General features: G+C 51.8%; 1 protein-coding gene across 2 annotated transcripts in view; it reads left to right on the plus strand.

Annotated features, from left to right (window-relative positions):
- OSBP2 (oxysterol binding protein 2) overlaps window positions 1-24848 on the plus strand; it is a 158442-nt gene extending 133594 nt beyond the window's left edge. Inside the window, exons 4-14 of one of the 2 annotated variants that reach the window (XM_081251648.1) lie at window positions 5152-5344; window positions 5900-6017; window positions 9294-9342; window positions 9589-9735; window positions 10585-10830; window positions 13169-13289; window positions 13538-13641; window positions 13714-13809; window positions 13895-14079; window positions 22805-23031; window positions 23262-24848. In XM_081251648.1, the coding sequence (XP_081107774.1) occupies window positions 5152-5344; window positions 5900-6017; window positions 9294-9342; window positions 9589-9735; window positions 10585-10830; window positions 13169-13289; window positions 13538-13641; window positions 13714-13809; window positions 13895-14079; window positions 22805-23031; window positions 23262-23440 (1665 nt within the window). In that variant the 3' untranslated portion in view covers window positions 23441-24848. The remainder of the gene's footprint in view (window positions 1-5151; window positions 5345-5899; window positions 6018-9293; window positions 9343-9588; window positions 9736-10584; window positions 10831-13168; window positions 13290-13537; window positions 13642-13713; window positions 13810-13894; window positions 14080-22804; window positions 23032-23261) is intronic. The other variant, XM_081251647.1, reaches the window with a different exon arrangement.
- The last annotated feature ends 1445 nt before the right edge of the window (window positions 24849-26293 follow it).

Here is a 26293-nt window from a genome sequence, read left to right on the forward strand (position 1 = left end):
ACAGCAAAAGCGATTAGCGTTCGTCCTCCTTCCTCCTGGGCACAGCTGGGCAAGGTTTCCGGCTCACACACTCTGCATCTGTCCTGTGCGACACCTGTCGGGGTGACCGATAGCCATTCCCCTTGGGCCCTGACACGCTTCCCTGGGCAGGCAGCCCTCACAGCCCCCTTCACGGGCCTGGCATCTGGAAAGGGAGAGTCCCTGGTGGGTGCCTCCGTGCAGGGGCATGGGGGAGGTGCCGCCATTTCCTTTCTGGGCTTTTGGTTCTCACTCTGCTTTGGGCATGTCAACAGGCCCCCTGCCTTCCCCACAGAGGTAGAATCGCATTGCCCACAGGACCCTGCACCTCTTCATCTCAGGGACCCTCTCGACGGCCATGGGGGTGGGAGAAAGGGGCAGGCCTAGGAGACTGGAACCCCATTCCCGTCCAGAGGACGATCACCCCAGTGGGTCACAGAATCGGGGACTCTGCAGGAGTCCTGGGGTTCAGCCCTCTGTTCACGAGAACACTGAGGTCCAGGAGGTTATGGGCCTGCCCCAGAGTAGGCAGCGAGGCGATGCCGTGAGGGGCCTGGATGCTGGCCCAGCGTGTGTGAGTCGGGGGCTTTGGGGTGGCCTGTGGCTCTGCTCCTGGTCAGGGCGGCGCGTGAGCTCTGAGAGTTGTGGCGGGGCCTCAGGGGAAGTGTAACCGTGTTCAGGGCCAGGGTCAGCCAGGCCCTTCCTGGGCCCCTGGGAGCCACCCCCAGCCGCCTGCCCATCGCCGGGCCCCAGGCCTAATCCAGCTTAGCGAGCACACAGTGCACAGCCCAGCTCAGCATTCCAGGGCGGCAGGGCCAGACCGGCACCTGCCTCCGTTCGCGGCTGGCTGGAATGGGGCCTGGAGAAGGTCGGCAGCATCAGAGGAAACCGGCGCAGTTGGGGATGGACACCAGGTAGGCACCTCAGGGCAGAGGGGGCAAGCGGGCTCTCCACAGCCCACAGGGTGACCAGGGCAGCTCGTCAGCTGCAGATGACCCCCACACCCCCGAGTCAGTGGAAAAGGCCCTGGTCCAGCCACATGAGCCCCTCGATATTGGGGTACAGCAGCCTCCGCCATGCCCCCCTCTTCAGGCAACTCTGACATGCTCTGATCTTCATCGCCCAGCCCAGCTGCATGTGGCCCCGATGAGGCCCCCGCTGTCCTGGGTATTTGACTTCCTGCCCCTCTGCTGCTCCATATCAGCCTGTCCTGCAGGGGCAGCAAGGTGGAGGGCACCCAGGTTATCAGCCAGCAGCCCTGGCTGTGTGGGCAACAGCCTCCGCTGCAAGGACCAGGCAGGGCTGGGTCCTGTTGCTTGAACAGGGTTATCCCCCGACATCCTTGTTAGCGAGCATCTCCGGGAGCCCACCCCCACTCCGGGAAGGCCCTGGGACCCCACATCGCCTCAAGGGGCATCCGGATGAGGGTAAGGGTCCAGCTTGACAAAATAAACAGTGACAGCGCTGGTTCCACGCCCTGGGAGACTTGGACCCTGGCCCTACGCGCACGGCCTGTGGCCTTGAGCAAGTCCCTTGGTCTCCCTGAGCCTCCATGTCTTCCTCGGTCACGCTGTTAAAACAGCCACCTCAGTGCTTGTGAGAGTGCACCAACCCTCCTGGCACCGGCACCGACAGCCCTGACCCACAGTGGGTGGGGGGTCTGAGGGAGGTGGGGCCAGAGAAGGGGAGGAAGGCACGTGGTCACACAGGAGGGAGAGCGTGGGGCAGGACGGAGCCCCAGGAGCTGAGTGTGGAGAGGCTCTGGGACCAGGTCTGTGAGAGGCTGTCAGCTGTCTCAGAAAATGAAACCGACACCTTTTTCCCTTCCATATCATTCCTATAGTATTGAGAGCTTCACGAACATCAAGGGCAGGAGGAAGGGAGCCTAATTCATCTTTGCAGCACAATCATCTTTCCCTCTTTGCTTTTTTAAATTTATTTTTTATTGAAGTTGATTTACAACATTGTGTTAGTTTCAGGTGTACAGCAAAGTGATTCATTTATTTATTCTTCAGATTCTTTTTCCTTATACGTTATTACAAGATACCGAGTATAGTTCCCTGTGCTATACAGGAACTATAAACTTGTTATCTTTCCTTCTTTGCTTTTGCTGCTAGGAAGGCCAGAGGCCATGTAGAGCTCTCTGACATGAGTTTGTAGGAATTATTTACCATGACATTTGGCTATTTGTGGCTCTTTTATAAGCCTTGTTTCATTTTTATTTTTATATTATTTTTGGCTGCATTGGTCTTTGTTGCGGAGTGCGGGCTTTCTCTAGTTGCGGCGAGCGGGGGCTACTCTTCATTGCGGTGCGCGGGCTTCTCATTGCGGTGGCTTCTCTTGTTGCAGAGCATGGGCTCTAGGCGCGTGGGCTTCAGTAGTTGTGGCTCACGGGCTGTAGAGTGCAGGCTCAGTAGCTATGGCGCACGGGTTTAGTTGTTCCACAGAATGTGAGATCTTCCCAGACCAGGGATTGAACCTGTGTCCCCTGCATTGGCAGGCAGATTCTTAACCACTGTGCCAACAGGGAAGTCCAATAAGCCTTGTTTTAAATGCTGTGAATTATATGAAAGGAAAGTGTCCATCTGTGTTAAAACTCAGCGAGATGATTGCAGGAGCTGTAGAGGGTTGGCGGGGAGTGACGGCGGCAGGTACGATGGAGCAGTGCTAAGGAAAGGCGAGGGCAGAGTCCAGAGGCCCTTGTGCAGCTGCCAAGCTAGTCTGATGGGGCCAGCAACCTGCCACCAGGCAGGGCACCCACAGACCCTAAGAACCAGAAAACGGGAAGCACCCATCGTGTGTCTCACCTGTAACAAGGCTCCATGCATGACACAGCCCGGGCCCCTGCACCTTCTGCCCAAGACAGCCAGGCAAGGGGACCGTGCCTCATGTGGCCTGGGGTCCTGTCCTTTTCGCCCATTGTTGACCTGGGCAGCCCCTCCTCCCTGGGCCTCAGTCTCAGGGGGACAGAAGGATCCAGCAAGGGGCTTCCCTGCAGCGGTGGGCCCGGCGCTGCCCAGGGAGACAAGGGCACCCCCCCTCCCCCGCCAGAGCCAGGCCTCTGGGGTGCGTTTCTGACAGCACCGTGCACCTAGCTCGGTGGTCTGAGAGCTGCTGGGGCAGCGGCAGGGTGACGTCGCCCCTGCAGTCAGGACTCCTTCCTTGGTCAGCAAATGGGTGGCTGGAGCCCAGACTAACCTGACTGGCCACTGGGGCCGAGCTTAGGGTCAAGGGAAGCAAGGATGAAGTGGACACAGGCCACTCAGGAGCCCACCTTGGGGGTCCCCAAATTGCATGGTAGTCAGTGACTGCAGCTCTGCACCAGTGGGCAAGCCTTATAGATCCAGAATAGCCCCCGACTTGCAACAGCCCTGGATGCAGCCTCTCTCACCTCCAGAGCCTGCTAAGTGCATAAGGAGATTTCTTTCCTTCCCCACTAAAGTCTCTCCCTCCCCCTAACCTGTGCCAGGACACCTGTCAGCACAAATCCCTGCCCCTTCTGGAGAAGCAGGTTACAGTGGCATGTGGCTGGGCAGGGACCAGACCTGCCAGGGAGGGCGGGAGGCCCTTGAAGTGCCCCCTCTCCAGAGCCTTGCTGGGGAGCTGCTGGGAACTGAGCCTCAGTTTCCTCATCTGTCAAATAGGGACAATCCCTCTCCTCCCACCCCAAGGATTTTGCTGGATGAGCTGAGACGGGGCGGGGGGCGCTGTGAATGCAGGGTCTGTGGGGCTTTACCACTGTGGCTTATGGACAGGACATGGGCTCAGTGGGGCTGAGTGACCCATGCGGGAACTGGGCCTTCCCAGTCCTGATCATGTGACCTTTTCCACTACACTTTGCTGGTTGCCTTGGGCCTCCGTTTCCACATCTTCAGAAAGGCGGTGTGGAGAGCCCCTGCCCTGCCCACTCTGCATGGTGCTGGGGGGTGAGATGAGATGGGATGACAGAGGGAAGGTGCCCGGGGAGGGCTTGTTAAGGAGTGACGTGCGGGGCCAGATGAGTCGCCAGCCTTCTGGAGCCCCAGGCTGGGGCCCTTTCCACCAGCCAGGCCACCACTGGGGCTTGGCTCCCTATGGGACGGGAGAGCCAGCCGAGCCCAGGCAGGGTTAAGGCATGTGCTCGGGCGCCAGCCGTGATGAGGGGGGTGTCCATTGAGTACCCCTTGGCCCCGAGCTCTGCGTCACCTCCCTGGCTCCTCCTGACAGCCCTTCAGGTAGTGCTGTGCGGTCTCTGTTACAGAGGAGGGGCACCGTGCCTCTCTCCCTCCAGGAATCAAGTCTCTAACCCTCAGCGTCAGACCTCATGTGATGTGCGTGGAGCCCAGTGGCCAGTGGGAAGGGGGTGGTGGGGAGTGGCGGCCTGAGATCACTGATGCAGGTTGGGCCAGGAACCATGTCCCTTCCAACCACGTTAGAGGAGTCCAGAAAGGGCAAGTCCAGTGGTGCCCGGCTGGGACCTCGCTGCCCTCCAGGGACAGCTGAGGCCCAGACCCTGTGAGGACAGGGGCAAAACAACCATAGGTGCTGGAAGCACCTATGGACCCGGGAAGCTGAAAAGAATCTGGATGTCATAGTAGGCCACAAGTTTGAAGGGGGAACGTTAAAAGCAGAGTTTATGTGATACAGACTTTGAGGTAACTTGGTAGAAAGTTCGAGTCCCAGTTCCTCTGTCAGACAATACCCTTTAGCTCTGAGCCAGGTGGTATAGCAGAAAGGTGGCTTTCCTTCCTTCTGTGCCAAAGCCAGGGTCTGGCCTGAGCTGCTGTCTTGGTTCCAGTGGGGACAGTGGTTGTGACAAACCTAGGCCCAGACCACAGTGAGGATGCAGCAGCTGAGAGCTGGGGCCCCTGCCACCAGGAACACGCAGCACCCCAGCTGATAACTGGCGAGGCAGCATGTCCAGCAACACCGGGTTTAGTGCTCTCGAATGGCATCTTGACTGTGGGGCACCGACCAGGGCAGATGCCAGGCTGGTTTTGAGAAAGCCCGGGTCCCCATGACCCCACGGAAGCCACAGGGGGCAGCAAAGGTGTTTCTGACCCACCTGCGAAGGGGGGGCAGGGGCCACGCCCCCCACCCCCCACCCGCCTTCCTCTCTGCCCCGCCTGGCTCACAGGCCACGCCCCCTTGCAGGCCTGCAGGGACTTCCTGGAACTAGCGGAGACGCACAGCCGGAAATGGCAGCGGGCTCTGCAGTATGAGCAGGAGCAGCGCGTCCATCTGGAGGAGACAATCGAGCAGCTGGCCAAGCAGCACAACAACCTCGAGCGCGCTTTCCGCAGCGCCCCCGGCCGGGCCACCAACCCCACCAAGAGCTTCAGTGAGGGTGAGCGGGCGTCTGTCCATCCATCCGGTCCACCCTCAGTGTCCCCTCTGCCAGCTGGCTCGGCTTACACAGCACCCCCGCCCGATTACGTACCCCTCAACGCGCCTACGTCTGGGCCCGCTTGGCCAACTCTGGTGCCCGTGTGCCTCTGTATCCACCACGCCCTCACAGTGGGCACAGTCTCCCCATGTCTAGTCTCCCAATCTCCAGAGAAGAGCTCAGTGAGCCCAACTGTTCCCTCTGTGGCAGGGCTGCCCGGGTGCCAGGTGGCTGCCCACCTAACCTGGGGCTCAGGGTCACGGGTGCCCTGGGAAGGGGGTCCATCAGAAAGGGAAGCTGGGCCACAGAGAGACTGACCAGCATGTTTAGAGATCAGGGAAAGCTTCCGGAAGGAGGGAGGCTCTAAGCAAGAGGGTGGAAGTGCGTTCCAGGAAAGGGAGCGCGGGCACCACAGCCGGGTGACAGAGGTGGGGAGGGGCCGCGGGCTCTACACCTCCCTGGGCAGGCGCAACTGTTGAAGTCGCAAACTGAGGCAGTGGCTCTGTGTGTCTCTAGGAAGCCTCTTAACCACCAAAGGCGAGGACAGTGAGGAAGATGAAGATACCGAGTACTTCGACGCCATGGAAGACTCCACGTCCTTCATCACAGTGATCACTGAGCCCAAGGAAGACAGGTGGGCTCGGGGCTGGGTGGCCACCTGGAAGGAACCTCTCCCGGGTCAGCCGTGCTGGCCTGTTCTCGTGCTCCACCTGTTCTTCACACTTGGGGTTTTCTTTAAGTCTTGCTCCAGACGGTATTTTTGCTTAGATTGGTTCTGTTCTTCCTTAAATCAAAAATACCCAAATAGAATTTGTATTGGGATTTCATTTTAAATGGACATCAGGGCACTGGCTGCACCCAGTTCCTGCCCCAGAGCCACACAAGGTCCCAGCCACTCCACCCACTGTGTCAGCATTCCAGAGCAGACCGGAGACACAGAAAGCCTCTTTTATTTTCTATTTCAAAGCCTTTGTTTCATTTTTCATAAAAGTTTGCTCTTCCAGGATCTTTCTAAATACACATTAATAGTAAATTAGACAGTTACTAGCACTGAAAGCCATGTTGCCACGCTCCCTGGGACCCTCGGGAAGCACCTGTGCTTGTGGACCGAGCTGGCAGGACACGTGTGGAGGGAAGCACGTGAGATGGGTGGGCGGCAGGGCTGTAGTCAGGGAAGCATGCGGGGCTTGAGCACAGATTTTAATACGATTCGGGGTTCAGTCCTCACCAGGGTTGCTCATTCTCGTCGGGTTGCCTTAGGTCCTGACCCTAGAAGGGTTGGTGGGTATGGCAGCGTTTGGGGACATAAAAGTGGCCGATGAGCCCTACAGGGGAAAGAACTGACTGCAGCCCATGCTGCCCACTGACACCCTAAGAACAAGGTGTGTCAGGACCACGTGCTCCCCTGCTCGCCCTCAGGAACTGCAGACTTCCCAGCGGCCTCACTCCTACATGTATGCTGTGGCCTGCCCATCCCATGCTGCCTTCCCTGACCCCCCCTGAAGCCCAGCCCGGCCGGGAGGAAGCCGGTGAAAACCTGTGGCTGCTCTTTTGCCTCTGTGGACTAGCGTGTTTCACCACTTCCCTGTCCTGGTTTCTTCCAGGGAAAAGGCATGGTTTGGATTCCTCTTACCCCTCAGGGAGTTTCTGGTCCTATCAGTGGTATATTTCCATTTCCCAATCATATTTTTAATACATATATTTATTTATTTTATTTTTTAAATTATCATCATCATTTTTGGTTGCACTGCATTGAGCGGGGACTCTTTTTTTTTTTTTTTTTTTTTGCAGTACGCGGGCCTCTCACTGTTGTGGCCTCTCCCGTTGTGGAGCACAGGCTCTGGACGCGCAGGCTCAGCGGCCATGGGTCATGGGCCCAGACGCTCCGCGGCATGTGGGATCCTCCCGGACCAGGGCACGAACCCGTGTCCCCTGCATCGGCAGGCGGACTCTGAACCACCGCACCACCAGAGAAGCCTGGGGCTACTCTTTGTTGTGGAGCACAGGCTTCTCATAGCGGTGTCTTCTCATTGCGAAGCACGGGCTCTAGGCATACGGGCTCAGTAATTGTGGCTCGCAGGCTCTAGAGCACAGGCTCAGTAGTTGTGGCGCATGGGCTTAGCTGCTCCACAGCATGTGGGATCTTCCCGGACTAGGGATCGAACCCGTGTCCCATGCACTCACGGGCGGATTCTTAACCACTGTGCCACCAGGGAAGTCCCCCCAATAATATTAAAAAAATTTTTTTAATTGAAGTATAGTTGACTTACAATGTTGCATTAGTTTCTGGTGTACAGCAAAGTGATTCAGTTTTACATACATACATATATATATATATATATACACACACACATACATACTGGGTTGGCCAAAAAGTTCGTTCAGGTTTTTCTGTAACATCTTTTTGGCCAACCCAATACATATATTCTTTTCCATTATGGTTTACTACAGGATATTGAATATAGTTCCCTGTGCTATACAGTAGGACCTTGTTGTTTATCTGTTTTATATATAGTAGTTTATATCTGCTAATCCAAAACTTCTAATTTATCCCTCTCCCCCCTTTCGTAACCATAAGTTTGTCTTCTGTGTCTGTGAGTCTATTTCATAAACAAGTTCATTTGTGTCATATTTTAGATTCCACATATAAGTGATATCATATGATACTTATCTTTTCTCTGACTTCACTTAGTATGATAATCTCTAGGTCCATCCATGTTGCTGCAAATGGCAATATTTCATTCTTTTTATGGCTGAGTAATATCCCATTGTATATATGTACCACATCTTCTTTATCCATTCCTCTGTCAGTGGACACTTAGGTTGCTTCCATGTCTTGGCTATTGTAAATAGTGCTTCTATGAACGCTGCATTTCCCAATAATATTTAAAAATCGCTATATTGCTCTCAAAATTAGCACAGCTTAGCTGTTCTGAAATTCCATTATCGCCTGGTAGTGTCACCCTTTGGGCTGTGAGGCCAGGGGGTCCTGCTCAGGTTCCTTCTGGATCCCTGTCCACTCCCCGTCCACTCCCCTATACCTGGAGCCCCCGGGCCTGGGCTTGCCTCCTGCATGCCCCGCCCTGGCCTCCTTCCATCCTCAGAAACAGCCCAGGCCCCTCTGCTCCCACCCAACCAGCAAGCAGGTGACCCTGTGCTCAGTACTCTTCATCGGCTCCCCTGGCTCCTGGCACAGCCCCCAGTGCTCACTCAGCCCCCCAACTCGTGCTGCAGCTGCACTGGGCAGTGGGCAGATCCTCTGCCGGGTGCCCCCTTGTCTGCAGTGCCTTCCCCCTCTCCCCAGGGACCTGGGTGGGTTCTTCCCATCCAAGGCCCTAACTGCCTAGTGCCCGTCCCCTGACCGGGCTGGCCCAGGTCACCCCTCCTGGGAGCTCCCTCAGAGCCTGGGCCCCTCAGCCAGAGTGTCCCCTGCTGCTCTGGCCACCATCTCACCACATGTATTCCTGGGCACAGAGATCCATCCAACCCACTTCCTTCCCTTCCTGAACCCAAGTCAAATGCGAGAATCAGACCAGCACAGTGAGGACACAATGGGGTCTGCCCATGCCAGAGGGGACCCACGGGGCTCCAGGGGGCTCTCCCAGAGGTGCCCACCCCTTGGCTTCTCTGGGGCCTGGTCAACCAGTCCCCAGGAGGAGCCTGTGTGCAGGGACCCCTGGTGAGAATTTGGCTGGGCGGCTGCTGCCACAGGGCACCAGTGGGTGGGAGCCCCTCCAAACTGCTGCCCCGGGTCCCTCAGCCCCACCCGAGTCCTGAACTGGAGACGCTCCCATTGGAGATGCAGGCTGCCCCTCGGACCTCACTGAGGGGACTGGATAGAAGGGGGCCGGGTCCCCAGGAGGCCTCAGGATTTGTAAATAACTTGCCTTCCCTTTTGTGTTTCCTGCAGAAAAGCTGAAGGTGGGACTACAGGCTCCGTGGAATGGACCTCAGACAATGTAAGTGAGGTGGGACCCCGAAGCGGGGGGTGAAGTGGGGAGGCCAGCACTTTGAACTCGGGCCCTCCAGGGGCGGGCCCTGTGCCTGGTGCCTTCATCTGAGCTCAGGCACAGCCTTCCCCCGCCGCCAGCAACGTCCCAGTGCGGGCCTGGTCCTCAGACGGCCCTGGGCCAGAAGTGAGGGCGAGGCCTGGGGGCCGAGGCGACCTGGCCTCTGCTGACGGGCGCACTCTGCTTCTCTGGTAGGTGCTAGACAGCACCTCACTTGTGCCCCAGGGCCCCCCCAAAGTCAAGAGGCGTGTCCGCATCCCCGACAAGCCCAACTACAGCCTTAATCTTTGGAGCATCATGAAGAACTGCATCGGCCGGGAGCTCTCCAAGATCCCCATGCCGGTAGGGGCCGGGCAGGGCGGCCAGGGGGACCCTGGGGGCTGTTTTCTTGTGCCTGGATGGGAAGTAATGGCCTTTGGAAGTATACGCAGCCCTGGGTGTCATTTTCTTAATGACACTTGAGGAGCATGTAACGTGTTATTGAATCGTGTTCCATCCGCACTGCTGAAATTCCCCCAGGGCAGAGGTTTCACGCTTGGAGGTAAGGAGCCAGGAAGGGGCTCTGCATTGATCAGACAGGGGGCCCTCAAAGTGCCTCCCACCCTGGCAGATGGGGAGTGGCAACATTGGGCTGTGTATGGGGCCGGGTGGACCCTCCTCCTCCATGCTGGGCTGCCCCTGGTCCCCACCCCAGCGAGGTCACCAGCAGGCAAAGGGCAGGGCTGGCGCCCTCGTGCTGCCAGACCACAGTGGCATCTCCATGGGGCGGGAGCTGGGGCTGCTCCAGGCCAGACTTGGTTTCACTGTGTGACCCAGGACAGAAGACTTGCGTAATAGCTCAGAATACAAGGTAGACCCACTTCATCCATTCATTCACCTATTCATTCATTCACTCACTCATTCACTGATTCCTATGATTCACTGCCGTGGCATTTACATGCTAGGAGGGGAGACTGACAGTAATTGTAACAGAATTCTGCCAGATGCAGCAGGTCAGAACGTGGTGAGGGCTGTGGAGAAAACTGAGGCAGGTTAGACAGGTCCTCAGATGAGCCTCTCTGTGAAAGTGGTCTGCGCAGTGATGTCCCTGAACATCTGAGAAAAGCAAGGCTGCTGTGCCGACAACCCTAGGTCTGTGCTGGGAGCGGTGGACGGTCTGTGCAGACCCCTGACCTGACACCCACCCCGCAGGTCAACTTTAACGAGCCCCTGTCCATGCTCCAGCGGCTGACGGAGGACCTGGAGTACCACCACCTGCTGGACAAGGCTGTGCACTGCACCAGCTCCGTGGAGCAGATGTGCCTGGTGGCGGCCTTCTCCGTGTCCTCCTACTCCACCACCGTGCACCGCATCGCCAAGCCCTTCAACCCCATGCTGGGCGAGACCTTCGAGCTGGACCGTCTCGATGACATGGGCCTGCGCTCCCTCTGCGAGCAGGTGAGGCCCGCGCATGCTTCAGCCAGGCCTGGGGGTCAGAGCCAGACAAAGCGGGACGCGGCGTCTGACCGAAGGGGCCATCAAGCCAAGGTCCGGTCAGGCAGCTGGGCTTCATGCGGCGGGGATAGGTCAGGGGCGCCCCACGGAGCAGGCCTCCTGGGGACAGTGTGGGCCGCGTGGGAGGAGAGCTGGGTGAGGACAGTCGGGTCTGGTGGGGGAGGGGAGGACGCCTCTCTCAGCCAGAAGGCATGGAGCAGTGGGGGACGGGTGTTTGCTGGACGCCATCAGGGATTCAGGTGGGCTAGAGCGTGGGGTCACCACTGGGCTGAAAGGGAGCAGCCCGCGCCCCACGGGGCCGCAGTCAGTGATGGTGGAGGCCGTGAGTGTGAGGGGCCAGGGCTCAGCTCGCCTCCATCCTCTCCATCGCTTCTACAGGCCTTCCCCGCAGGTACTGGTCTCCCCAAGGCGCGGAACCAAAACCGGGCCCCTCGGGCACCTCAGCCCAGCTCTGGTATCCTTGTCTGAAGGGGGCCGATTCTGTTGATGCTTCACTGGGTGCCGGGAGGACCCAGGCAGGAGCTACATGAAGGCGCCCAGGATAGATTCGGGTCGGGCTGCTGCTGGGTATCTACCATGCACCAGCCGCTGCTGTGGGCCCAGGGGTTGAGCTCAGAAAGCAGACAGTTCGCAATCCGGTGGCTGGTTTTAAAGGCATGCTCTGCCTGCTGTGCGGGCCTGTAGGAGGTTGTGCACAGGCACCTTTAAAAAGCAGAGCTAGGGATTTGCCTTGGATGTGGGTAGGGAGGCTGGGGAAGGCGGCAAGGATGACCCAGGGTTCCTGGCCTGAACTACTACTGAGTACATTTCTTTGTTGAACATTGCTGATCAGGTAACACCCTCAGGAGTTGAGGGTGCAGCCAGCTGGGAAGTGGCCTGTTCTCGTGGGCCGGGGGATGGGGAGCAGGTACTGTGGATGTGGATGGTTCTGACTCTTTTAGGAAGGCCCGGGAGCGGTTTGGCAACACAGAGTGAGGGAGAGAGAAGGAGCCGGGGTCAGAGAGAAGGAGGCAGGCAGCTCTTCTCTGTGTGGGGAGAGTCACGGAAGGGCAGAGGAGGCAGTTTTATGAGGAGCTGGCCCCCTCACCGGCTGCTGTGGGGAGAGTGCAGCGCAGGGATAAGGGTGGAGCAGGGAGGCTGGGGAGGCTGGAGGCGGCGTGGGGGAAGGGCAGATTCTGGATGCTGTTTTGAAGAAAGAACAGCCAGGATTTTCTAAGGATTTAGATGGGGAGCATGAGAAAGTGGGGCCAGCCATGACTCCAGAGCATTTGGTGTGAGCAGCTGGACCGACTGGATCGTCTGCCCGAGAAGGTGGTGCTGACACTGAGCTCCAGGGCCAGGTCGCTGGGGTCACGTCCCTGAATTTGCTGGTGGGTGGGCTTCAGTGGGGGCCCTGGCCACAGGCATCGGGCAGGCTCGGGGACGGCTCACTCATCACCCAGTTGCTGGCAGGTTTGGCCGGTGCCTCTGAGACGTAGGAAGGATGAGGGTGCCTCCTATGGGGACTGTCGGGAGCTCTGGGCCGTCTGCACGGAGGGGTGCAGGGAGGCTGGAGCCCACGGCTACAGTTCTGGGGCGAGGCTGCGAGACGGGAGGCTGGGAGAGGCTTTGCCCACCCGGTGACCAAAGGAGCCACAGAAATGAGGAGGGGCAGATGAGGAAAAGTTGATGGCAGTGTCCTGGTGGTGAGACCGTGGTCAGGGTGCCCAGTGCTGGAGAGGATGGGGCAGAGGCACCGGGTGGGCAGAGCAGGCTGCACCGCCATCCGGGCTGGGATGGGACACCAGCTGGACTCCAGCTCTGGAGCCGGGCTGGCCAGGAGGCTTCCCATCCTGGGCCTCCTCAGTGCAATACAGCACAGCAGACGCAGCCTCTGCAGGTGATGGGCAGGTTAACTAGAAAGTAGGCCCGAAGCCCCTGGTAAAGCCTAACGCCCTCACTTTATTCACGCTCAGCACAGCCTGTCACAATGTCATCACCCTCATTCCACAGCCCAAGTCAGGTGTGAAAACGCCCCGGCCACCGGCTCAGGCCCACAGTAGTTGGGGTGCCCCGGCCCTGCCCCCCTCCAGTGCCACCCAGGCTTCTCCCCCGGGCATGCCCTTGCTTTCCCACTGGAGAGCACTGTCCTTTCTGGAGGGCCTAGGCCCTGCTGTGTGTCCTGGTTCCCAGGGCCACAGAGCCGTTCATACTGGGCACAGGGCAGGCTGTCCCCCGGCCGGTTGGGGGCAGGCCCGGGCCACGTCCAGCAGACGCTCACGGCCTGTGGGTCTGGTCTCAGGTGAGCCACCACCCTCCATCGGCCGCACACTATGTGTTCTCCAAACACGGCTGGAGCCTCTGGCAGGAGATCACCATCTCCAGCAAGTTCCGGGGGAAATACCTCTCCATCATGCCGCTAGGTGAGCGGGGGCAGGACACTCTGGATGAGGGGGAGGGTTTGCCAACCCAGAAGCCAGCTTGGTGCCTCCAGGGGTGACGTTAGTCCCCCCGTAGACTTCCTGGATGCCCCCCTGACCTGTACCCTATCCCCAGTCTGCACAAATACTGCTTCTGGTTCTCAGGACCCTGGGACCTTGGGAGGGTGGGTCAGGCTGGCTGGGACCCAGCATGGCAGGCCATGACCTCTGACCCTGTATCTGGCCTCCAGGTGCCATCCACTTAGAATTCCAGGCCAGCGGGAATCACTACGTGTGGAGGAAAAGCACCTCGACTGTGCATAACATCATCGTGGGCAAGCTCTGGATCGACCAGGTCAGGGGATGCTCTCGGGGAGGGGCCGTGTGGCCCAGGGATCGGCCGCTGACCACTCCCCTCCCTTACCAGACAGGGGATGTCGAGATTGTGAACCACAAGACAAAGGACCGGTGCCAGCTAAAGTTTTTACCCTACAGCTATTTCTCCAAAGAGGTGGCCCGGAAGGTAAGCAAAGCCACCTCTCGGAGCCTGTCACGGGGGAACCCCGGAGAGGGGCGTGTGCCTACGCTGGCCCTGCCAATGTCCCCAGGTGACAGGAGTGGTGAGTGACAGCCAGGGCAAGGCCCACTATGTGCTGTCAGGCTCGTGGGATGAACAGATGGAGTGCGCCAAGATCGTGCAAAGCAGCCCCAGCAGCCCCAGCTTGGACGGGAAGCAGAAAACGGTGTACCAGACGCTACCGGCCAAGCTGATGTGGAAGAAGTACCCGCTGCCGTGAGTGGGGCTGCGGGGCGAAGAGCAGGCAGGAAGCGGGGAGGGGAAAAGCCAGACAGGAAGCGAGCGGCGGGCGCGGGAGGGTTCAAGCCACGCATGAGGGGAGCCAGACACCCAACTGTAAATAAGCGCGACACCATCAGGTGGCAGCACGTCCTATGCACAGACTTTAAACAGGCTGATTGATAGGACAAGTCCCCATAGTCCAAGGAATGAAAACCAAACATGAAAATAAGTGCAGGAAACTATAAAAAGTGGCACAGCTGATTCCAAACAGAACGAAACAGAAGTTCTACAAAGGCAACATAAAGTAACTGAAATTGAGAACTCCATGGGAAGGTTTAATAGAGAGAACCCATTGACTGGGTTCAAAATCTTCAGATAAACAGACAAAACCTGGAAAAGCCAAGCACCTAGAGAGAGAAGGCTGGCCACCTGGTGACCCAGGGTGAGTCCCTGGAGCAGCCCCACAGGCATCCCCGGAGCCTGGGAGGGTGCAGCATCAGGACGTGTAGGGCACGTTGAGTTTGAGAGCAGGGTCCAGCAGGCTTCTGGTCAGAGTCCAGAAGCAAGAGACCATCTCAGGAGTCTTACCTGAGGAGAAAACAGCAGAGATTTTCCACATCTAAATCTATGCAGTGAAACTGTTGAAACTAGATCAGAGAAAATATTAAGCAGCCAGACTTTTAAAAAGATGTACTTTATGAGGAACGGCAGACTGACAGCCTTCTCCTCATCAGCAATAACGGCAGCTTGAAGACAGTCAGGTGAAATCTTACACGTGCAGAAAGACTCACTGACAGGTGAGAATTAATTACACACCCAGCGAGAACATCTTTACAGAGTAAAGTTGAAATAGACATTTTCAAGCCACTCATCTTGCCACCAACAGACCAGCACTAAGGATAGAGCTCCCAGATAGAAGAACCAAGATGTGTGAAATGAGGAACAAAACCTATGTGAACAGTGAATAAATAAGAACAATAATGTCTTGTGGGGTTTAAAATCTAAACATTAAGTGCAACTGCACAATCAGGTAAGTCAGAAAACTGGAAACTTTTCAAAGGCCCTTGTGCTACCCAAGAGGAGGGTCAAGATGCACACTAATTTCTGACTATGTGAACTATGCATATTGTAATGCCTAGAGTAGCTACTAAATTAATATGTTTAATTGGAATCCCAGAAGGAAAGGAAACAAAGAAAAATAGAAAGGAGAGAGAAATAGTTAAAGAAATGATGGAAATAAATGTCCCCAAATAAACAGATGAAATACCTTGGGTTGAAAGGGCCCGTTGGAATTCCAGAGACAAGAAACAAAAACTTCTGCCTAGACCACAATATACTGAAAATTAAGGACACCAAGGAGAAAATTCTAATAGCTTCCAGAGAGAAAAGATTTCAGCAGAGAATGACGAATCAGATGGACATCAGATTTTTGGAATAATATTTTCAAAGTAATGAAGAAAATGAAATTAGAAGGTAAAAGTTTCTGTCCAGGGCTTCCCTGGTAGCACAGTGGTTAAGAATCCTCCTGCCAAAGCAGAAGACACGGGTTCTAACCCTGGTCCAGGAAGATCCCACATGCCGCGGAGCAACTAAGCCCATGCACCACAACTACTGAGCCCATGCTCTAGAGCCCGCGAGTCACAACTACTGAGCACACGTGCCACAACTACTGAGCCCATGCTCTAGAGCCCGCGAGTCACAACTACTGAGCACACGTGCCACAACTACTGAAGCCCGTGCGCCTAGAGCCTGTGCTCTGCAACAGGAGAAGCCACCGCAATGAGACGCCCGCGCACTGCAACGAAGAGTAGCCCCTGCTCGCCCCAACTAGAGAAAGCCCGCGTGCAGCAACGAAGGCCCCAACGCAGCCAAAAATAAATAAATAAATAAATAAAAATAAAAAGTTTCTGTCCAGCTGAGCTATCATTCAAATATGAGGCTGTGATAAAAAACCAAAACGTTCTCAGGTGAACAGCCTCAGAAGGTTTGCCACACAAAAACCCACAATGAAAACAGTAGTCTAAAAGGGGGAGGGAAAAATCCAGAAGGTGCTACAGTAGTTATATGAAATAAAAGGTTGTGTGTGGGAGGGATTTTTAAAATAATTACTAAGACCAAAGAAAAACAGAAAATGTTCCCACAATAGTCCAGAATTAAAAGTGTAGATGATGTTAACACAATGGAGTCTAGGGAGACAGAGGACACCAAGGGATGTGAAGGTAGAGACCAACAGAAGATTTTTAAATCAGTAAAAAATATTAAAAGGACAAATAAAAACAGCAAGTTAACACAGTAGAAATAAGTCCAGGCATAATAATATAAATAGATGAAACTCACTAGTTAAAAAAGCAAAATATTGGGTTGGCCCAAAAGTTCGGGTTTTCCCTACCATTTATGGAAAAACCTGAATGATCTTTTTGGCCAACCCAATACTAACTGACTGGATTTTTAAAAATCCAGATGCATGCACCTTCTAAGAAAGATCCAAAGCGTAATGATGGGCAAAGGCTGAAAGTAAAAGATAGACATATCATGAAAATACTAACCAAAAAGCTATAACAGCTATATTAATATAAGATAAAAACAGACTTTCAGACAAAAGCATTATTAGGGATGGAAGAGTTGCTACATGATAAAACATTGAGTTCTTCGAGAAGATATGAACAGTATGCATGACACAGACATTATGCATGTAGTGAAAGAGCCTCAAAAATACACAAAGCACGTATTGAGAGTAAAGGGAGAAATGGATAAATCCATCACCTCACTGGAAGACAGAGATTTCAACACACGCTTCTCACTTGTTGAGAGTCAAATGGGGAAAAGCAACCCAGCAAGATGGAGAGCAAAAAAACACAGGATATACATATACTTATGGTTGCAACAGAGAACATGCTTTTTCTCAAGTATACGTGGAATTTATGCAAAAATCAATCGTGTACTAAACCCTAAAGAAAGCCTCAACAGATGTACAGAGGGTAGCACACAGACCACAGCCTATGATAAGACAAATTAGAAGTTATGAACAAGATGTCAAAAAGTCCCCACATATTTTGGAAAAAAATTTAAGTTGCTAAATAATTCATGGACAAAATAATAAGTTAGAATGGAAATTTTAAAATGCCTAGAACTGAATGAGAAGAAAAAGATATCAAAACTGGCTGGGTATACCAAAGGCAAAACTTCAAAGGAAATGTATTGCCTTAAATAGGTATATAAGCTTATTAAAGCTTTTTCATTCTAAGAAATTAGAGAAAGTGCAACATACAAACTGAAAGAAAGAAGAAAATATACCTTAAAAATAAAAGCAGAGGGACTTCCCTAGTGGTGCAGTGGTTAAGAATCCACCTGCCAATGCAGGGGACACGGGTTCGAGCCCTGGTCCAGGAAGATCCCACATGCCGCAGAGCAACTAAGCCCATGCGCCACAACTACTGAGCCTGCGCTCTAGAGCCCGCAAGCCACAACTACTGGGCCCACGTGCCACAACTACTGAAGCCCGTGCGCCTAGAGGCCGTGCTCTGCAACAAGAGAAGCCACTACAATGAGAAGCCCATGCACTGCAACGAAGAGTAGCCCCCGCTCGCCACATCTAGAGAAAGCCCGTGCACAGCAACGAAGACCCAATGCAGCCAAAAATAAATAAAATAAATTTTATTTAAAAAAAAAAGAAGTTTAAAAAGTCAGAAGTTGATCTTTGAGGGAAAAAAGCGAACAGAAAACTACTGGCAAGACTGATCAAGACAGAATATAGAAATAAATATTATTAATGTTTTCATTATGTTTATTATCATATTTAAAGTATAAAGAAATTATTAAAATTCTGATTGCAAGGACAATTTTTTAGAAAAATATAACTTACAAGAACTGAGTCTAGAAGGAAAAAAAAAAAAGCATGACTAGTCCTATAATTAAAGATACTGAAGCAGTAGTTTAAAAATTTCCACAGGGAAAACACAAAGCCCAGGTAGTTTTACAGGTGAATTCTACCAAGTTTTCAAGAAACATATATCCCAATTTTATAGAAAATCTTCCAGACAATAGAAAAAGAAATACTTTCCTTTCTTATACTGTGAGGCCAGTATAAGATACCTGATACCAAACCAGGCTAAAAGAGTAGTAGGAAAATAAAAGTTCTACCCTCTTTCACTCATGGATAAGCACAATTCCAAAACAAGACATGAGAAAATCCAGCAGTATATAAAAAAGATAACATTCTTCAGTCATGTTGAGTTTATCCTGGGTATGCAAGGATGAGTCTGTACTAGAAAATCCATAAATTTGTTACATTAACAGATCTGAACAAAAGGCATCTTAGGTGCCTCAATATAAGATTAATATGCAAAAGTCAGTTGCATTTCTATACACTAAAAGAAAACAACTAGAAAATAAAGTTTAAGAGAAGACACCAATTATCATATCAGAGAATATCAAAGACCTTGTAATAAATCTTATAATATATGCAAGACCTCTATAGAGAAAATTATAAAACTTTGCTGAGATATCAAGAGCTAAATGAATGGAGAAAGATACCACGTTCGTGGGTAGAAAGACTAAGTACTATTAATATGTCATGATCGGGTTTCCCTGGTGGCTCAGTGGTTGAGAGTCCGCCTGCCGATGCAGGGGACACAGGTTCGTACCCCGGTCCGGGAGGATCCCACGTGCCACGGAGCAGCTGGGCCTGTGAGCCATGGCCGCTGGGCCTGCACGTCCAGAGCCTGTGCTCCGCAACAGGAGAGGCTACAACAATGAGAGGCCCACGTACCGCAAAAAAAAAAAAAAAAGTCATGATCTAAAGAGTCAGTAAATCAAACAAAATCCCAATAGTGATTTTCATGGAACTTGATATTATGATTTCTTAATTTATATTGAAGAATAAAGGGCCAGGATATTTCTAAAAAAAAAGAGGACTTGCCCTATTAGATACTTACTTTGAAGCTATAGTGAAATAGAATAGTAAGCCTGGAAACTATGCCCTGGATGTGTATATATCTTTGGTATACAACAAAGGTCCCGTATCATATCACATGGAAAGATGGCACCATCCACTAGAAGGATCTGGGGAAAATGGTTAGAAAAAGATTAAGTGAATCTTTCCCTTACATTATTATAACAAAAATCAACTCCAAATAAAGGTCTTACAGTAAGTATTAAGTTTGACTTACTGTTAAACAGTAAGTTAAACTCTTAAGTAGAGGGACTTCCCTGGTGGCGCAATGGTTAAGAATCCGCTTGCCAACGCAGGGGACGGGTTCAATCCTTGGTCCAGGAAGATCCCACATGCTGCAGAGCAGCTAAGCCCGTGCGCCACAACTACTGAGCCTGCGCTCTAGAGCCCACGAGCCACAACTACTGAGCCCATGTGCCACAACTACTAAAGCCTGTGCGCCTAGAGCCCGTGCTCCACAACAAGAGAAGCCACCACAATGAGAAGCCCGTGCACCGCAATGAAGAGTTGCCCCCACCTGCCGCTACTAGAGAAAGCCCACAGCAGCAACAAAGACCCAATGCAGCCAATAAATAAATAAGTAAATAAATAAATAAATAAATGTTCCTTTAAAAAATAAATAAAAAATAAATTCTAGTCTTTCTGTATCCACATACTATTAAAAAAACCCAAAAAACCTCTAAGTAGAAAATATAGATGAGTATCATCTGGAACTTAAGGAAATATATCTTAAATAAGACAAAAACACTGATGTATTCAGTTATATTAAAATGCTTCTGTTCATTAAAAGAAATTTTGCTGGGGCTTCCCTCGTGGCTCAGTGGTTAAGAATCCACCTGCCAATGCAGGGGACATGGCTTCAATTCCTGGTTCGGGAAGATCCCACATGCTGCAGAGCAACTAAGCCCGTGAGCCACAACTACTGAGCCCACGTGCCATAACTACTGAAGCCTGGGCGCCTAGAGCCCGTGCTGTGCAACAAGAGAAGCCACCACAATGAGAAGAATGAGAAGCCCACACACTGCAACGAAGAGTAGCCCCTGCTCGCTGCAACTAGATAAAGCCTGTGCACAGCAACGAAGACCCAACGCAGCCAAAAATAGATAAATAAATAGGAACAAAAAGAATACATACAGACTTTCTAATGAGTAAATAAAGCAAAAACAATCCAATGGGAAAGTGCAAGTCATGAACAAGAATTTCACACAAGAAGAAACATATGGCCAATCACCATATGAAAATGGTAACATCATTGGTAATCAGGGAAATGCAAATCAGAACCACAATAAGATGCAGTTTTACCTTCATTTGATTTGAAAAAATGAACAGTCTGGTAATATCAAGTGTTGAAGAAGATATGAATCCACAGTATCCCTTATACATCACTGGTGGGAATGTGAGCTGGTATGACCATGCTGGAAAGCAGTGTGGCCTTACCTCCTAAAGAAGAACATCACAGACTCTGCAGCCCAGTAATCCCACTTCTAGGTGTATACTTAAGAGAAATTCCTATGAATATACATCAGGAAACATTAATAAGATTACTCAAAGCAAAACTTGAAAACAACTCAAACTTATTGGATGAAATAACTAGTATATTCACACAAGGCAATATTTACAGTAGTTGAAACAAATGAACCACAGCAACATACAATACAGATAAATCTTAGTAATATAATATTAAGTTTAAAAAAAGCAAGTCCCAGAAGGTTACATACATATTCTTTTTATACAGTTAAAAACAAGTATCTAAAATATATGTATATGAATACACACAGAGACATACACACACACTTAAGACTACTTAAAGATGCAATAAAATTATATTAAAAGGAAAGCAAAAGACTGATGAACCCAGGAGTCCTGCCAGTGGCTACCTGAGAGGAGTATGGATTGGTGAGTTTTCCCTATGGTTAGATGTAGATTTTGTCAGGATTCTACCTTTGGTTTAGGTGGCAAGGTCGCATTAATACAAGCAGGCCAGGGCTTCCCTTGTGGCGCAGTGGTTAAGAATCCACCTGCCAATGCAGGGGACATGGGTTCGAGCCCTGGTCCAAGAAGATCCCACATGCCGCGGAGCAACTAAGCCCATGCGCCACAACTACTGAGCCTGCACTCTAGAGCCTGCGAGCCACAACTACTGAAGCCTGTGTGCCACAACTACTGAAGCCCACGCGCCTAGAGCCAGTGCTCCGCAACAAGAGAAGCCACCGCAATGAGAAGCCCGTGCACGGCAACAAAGAGTAGCCCCCGCTCCCCGCAACTAAAGAAAGCCTGTGCGTAGCAACAAACACCCAATGCAGCCATAATTAATTAATTAATTAATTAATTAATTGATTGATTGATTGAAAAAAAATACAAGCAGGCCATGTAAGGACCAATGTACCAAGTATTATGACTAATTCAAAACTTTCACAGTATCAAAGCAGTATAAAAAGAAAAAAATGAAATAAAATCCAACATATTAGTAATTACATTGTTCCCATAAGCTTTCAGACAAATTTTTAAAAATCACACTTTATGTGATTTACAAAAAATACATCTAAATAAAATAAAGACTGGAATAAAAGGATGGAAAAAGATATGTATACATAGAAATACTAACCAAACAAAAGCTGCCTTCAGCTATAGTAATATCACAAAACAGACATTAAAACAAAAGACCAAAGAGGGACAAAATGATAAAGGTTCAATTTGCCAGGAAAATTTTAAATTTGAATATACCCTGTACCTAGTAACAGCCCCAAAATATATACAGCAAAAGTTGATAGAAATATAAGGAGAAATGGACTAGTTTACAACCAAAGTGGGAGATTTTAACATACTTCTTTTAGTAATGGATAGCAGAAGAAAAAGTCTGGAGGACAAGTTTGAACAATAGAACCTTCAGGACATCTGTAGAACATTGCACTTAACAACTATGGAAAACGCAGTCTCTTTGATTACATGTGGAACGTTTGCAAAAACTGACCATATACTGGGCCATAAAACAAATTTCAAAGAGGTGAAATTATACGAAGTATACTGTCTGACTCCAAAGCGAGTGTGCTAGAAATAAAGATGACTAGAAAAATTACCATATATTTATAAACTTAAGAAATGTACTTCCAGCTAATCCATAGGACAAAGAAAGTATAATGAAAATTAGAAAGTATAACTGCATGATAATGAAAATAATACATAACAAAAATGGTAGAATGCAGCTAAAGCAGTAGTTGGAGTGAAATGTGTAGCCTTGAAATGCACATATTAGAAAAGAAGAGACATGGGAAAATATCGAGCTAAGCATCCATCCCAGGAAGTTAGAAAAGGAGCAGCAAAAGAAACCCCAACAAAGTAGAAGGAAGACTATACAAGCAAAATCAGTAAAGCAGAAAAACCTAAAATAGGATCAACAAAGTTTCATCTTCCACCAACGAAGAAAACGGACAAACCTCTGACATGACTGGGTAGAGAGAAGGTACATAGCACCAACATTACAGATGTGAAAGAGGACACTGCTGTCATACACATTAAAGGAATAATAATGAGGACATTATGAAACACTTCAGGCTGATATATATGAAAAATTGGACAAGGTGGGCAAGTTCCCAGAGAAGTATACTGTGGCAAAACAGATGCAGGTTGGTGAAGCCTGCAAGGTGCAGGGAGGAAAGGGCGAGGTGGACGCAAGGCCAGGTTTGGGGGGTTCAGGGGGTGGACATGCAGGAGGGGAAGCGGAGGGGGGGCCGAGTGTGTCCCGGCAGCTCACCCCACGGGGCCCCGCAGGGACAACGCAGAGAACATGTACTACTTCTCGGAGCTGGCCCTGACCCTCAATGAGCACGAGGAGGGCGTGGCGCCCACCGACAGCCGCTTGCGGCCCGACCAGCGGCTGATGGAGAAGGGCCACTGGGATGAGGCCAACACGGAGAAGCAGCGGCTGGAGGAGAAGCAGCGTGTGAATCGGCGCCGGAGGCTGGAGGCCTGCTCGCGGGGCTGCGGTGCGGAGGAAGGTGAGGCCAGTGGGGAGGGGGGCCCCCGGGAGTGAGGCCAGCGGGAGAGGGCATGGGGGACTCCCAGGAACTGGGAGGAGATGAGGGGACTGAAAGAAGCTGAGGGGGAGAGAGGGGATTCCCTGGGGGCAGGGAGGGGTGCTGGAGAAGGGGGGCACCCCAGGAGCGAGGAGGAGGGCCAGCAGGAGAGGGGACAGGGAGTGGTTTCCTGGGGCGCTGGGAGGAGGCAGGCTGCCTGCCCGCCTGCCCACTGTGCCGCCCACCAGAGAAGGAGGCCGAAGTGTACGTGCCGCTGTGGTTTGAGAAGAGGCTGGACCCGGTGACTGGGGAGACGGCCTGCGTGTACAAGGGTGGCTACTGGGAGGCCAAGGAGAAGCAGGACTGGCACATGTGCCCCAACATCTTCTGAGCACCACCCGCCTCCTGCAAATACAGGCAGCTGCACAGCCTGGTCCACCTTCTATTTAATGCACTCAGTTTAGTACTCAACTGCCCTCCCCACCTTTTCCTTCCTATGTTTTTTAATAACGCTTTTTTTGGGCTCCCACCTTGGAAGGAGGAAGTGCTGACCCGGGTTCTTTCCAGCCCCCAGGTGCCCCGGGTCTCCTATGACCCTTCATCATGGACTTGAGTCCCATCAGGACCCCCAGCTCCAGTTTCCACACCTCAGGCAGGCTAGCCCGGGCCCTGGGCTGCTCCAGTCACCAGCCCCCCAGGGAGGAACTGGCCCCCTCCCAGGGAGCCGCTTTTGACTTTTTTAGAAAAAAAATGATCTCCATTTCTTTCCGACCAAGATATTTAGTAAATATTTTTAGTACAGCACTTGGTGGACAACTTTCTAAGTGTGCTTTCTTGCCACAGAAGTGTCCTGGCAAGAGCCCCTTCTTTTTAAGACATTGGGAAGCCAGATGGACCCCTTTGAGTAGGGAGCATTTTGTAGCTCAAACAGCAAGGCCGTCTGTATGTGAGCTGCCCGCCCCCCAGGAGCCCAGGACCCCCCAGAGAAGGGAACCAAGGGCCGCTGGGCCCAGGAGAGCACAAGTCAGTTGTCTCTGGAGCCAGAGCCCCACGCATGGTGGGGAAGGGGGCACTGAGGGACCGCCATGTGGATTTGAGGGCAACAGCCCCTGCCTAGCCCTGGCCATGCTGGGGCTGCTCCGCAGCCCCACAGAGGCCGGGCCTGCTGGCGCTCCTGCCACAGAACCCGGCCCCAAATAAGCAATAAGAACCAACCCTTGGCTCAGCCTGGGTTGGTATCCTGGGCACCAGAGAACTCAGAGTCCCGTCTCTGGGGTGCCCCATCTCAGCACCCCTGAACTCTTTATTTGCCTGATATATATATATATATATATATATATATATATGATATATAAATATATATAAAATAGCTATTTTGCTTAATTTTTTATGGTATGTGAAAAAATGATGACGACAGGGTGCTCCTGTCTGAGTTTGGCCCTCCTGTCAGCTGTGTCCTGCCCTCTCCTCAGATTCCCTTCCAGTGGCTTCTGCCAACTGTGGGGGGGGGGGGGGGCTGGGCCACTGTGGCCACTGTCCGATCCCCTCAGAACTCCTACTCAACCTTTCACACTTCAATTTGATCCTGAAAGTTCATCACAGGGTTTTACTTTCTACTCCAGGACTGGTTTTGTTTTTATAAAAAAAACAAAAGTGGAAACACCAACGTGTGAAATGCCTTAGGGTGCCCACTGGAGGGCCGGTGGGCAAATGAGGCCTGCGACAGAGTTGTTCAATGTTCCTTTTCTCAGACTGTGAGTGAGCACCTTCTGACCAGTAATAAAAAATCTTGGAGTTTTCCACGGCCCCATCCCTGAGTCTGTGCAGGGCTGACCCGGGAGAGCAGGCAACAGCCCACAGGTGGCATGGGGGAGGAGTGTGGGGCGCTATTCTGCTCAGCGCCAGAAGCAGGCAGTGGGAGGTTGGTCTGGATGGGGAGGGGCAGGGATGGAAGACCTGGTGGGACAGGGTCTGGGCCAGGAAGGCTGCAGAGGGCTGAGGTGGCACCTACTGGAGGGTAACAGTTTGGCCTGAGGCCAGGCCAAGGCCCTCACCACTCTCCACAGAGAACACTGGCCCCGGTGAGGTCTAGGGTTGCTCAGTGACCATGACCTGACCTCAAGCAACTTGGATCACTAGCTCCCGGGACCCGAACAAGGGTGGCTGGTCTGGCCCAGTGGGTCCTCCTCCCACTGCCAGCACTTCCAGGTGACAGGATGGAGTGGGGCAGGGCACCACAGGGGCATCAGAGCCAGGCTCTAGCCACCTGTCCCAACACCCCAATGCTGTGGGATCCAAGGCTGGTACCGTACAACTCCTTCCTTTCCAGGGCCTTAACTTTCCCATCCGTGGGGAGGCAGGCACTGGTGAGTCCCTGCCGAGGTGCTGGAGGGACAGCCCTTACTGGAGAGAAGGGCGTGGGGTGAGGCAACCCCAGGATAGCCCTGACCCAGGAGGCAGTGGAGGATCTGCCAGGGGAGGGAATGGAATATAAGAATCGAATTTTCATATATCCAAATATGACAACAGCAAATAGAATCCAGCCACATACAAAAAAACTGATACCCCAAATTGGTAAACATATGCCCAAGTTGGTTTTACACAGTAATGCAAGAATGGGTCAAAATCGGGAAGCTTTTAGTTGTAAATCATTCATTGTACCAACTAGTTCAAGAGGGACTTCTTCTGGATGGTAGACTAAATGCCTGGATTATCCTTCTTTGTGGAAAACTAGACATGTTGGATAAAATTTTAAAACACCTTAAATGCATCCATGAGCTGTAATGGATATAAGGAATCCTCAGGCCAAAAATTAAGTGGGTGTGGAAACCTGGGGAGATAAGAGCTCTTAAGTCTGCTTCTCACTGGCATTTACTGAGCCCACTGAGCCTAACTAAGTTTTCACTGCCTCAAATGACCTGCCTGATATAGGGCACCCAGTTTGAGATAATCTCCCTCAAGCTGGACCCCAAAGGGCTATACCTTCAATATAATGGTGAATCAAGAATAATAAAATACAAGGAAAATTGCTTGTCTTAAAGGTTAGTCATAAGCAGAGCAGAAAAAAAAATCCCCTAAGAATTTGTAATCTGGAGCAGACCCTCACTTGGCTTCACAGCCCAAATACATGCTATCAGGATGATCCAATAAAACCTCTAGTAGAGAATACAGCATGGTCCCAAATTGGCAATGTCCCCAGTCACATGAGAGAAACAAATCCTCTCTAGAGGTTCTCCCCTTCATT

This window comes from Mesoplodon bidens (genome assembly GCF_964165515.1).
Source record: "Mesoplodon bidens genome assembly, chromosome: 13".
In the NCBI taxonomy this organism is placed as follows: domain Eukaryota; kingdom Metazoa; phylum Chordata; class Mammalia; order Artiodactyla; family Ziphiidae; genus Mesoplodon; species Mesoplodon bidens.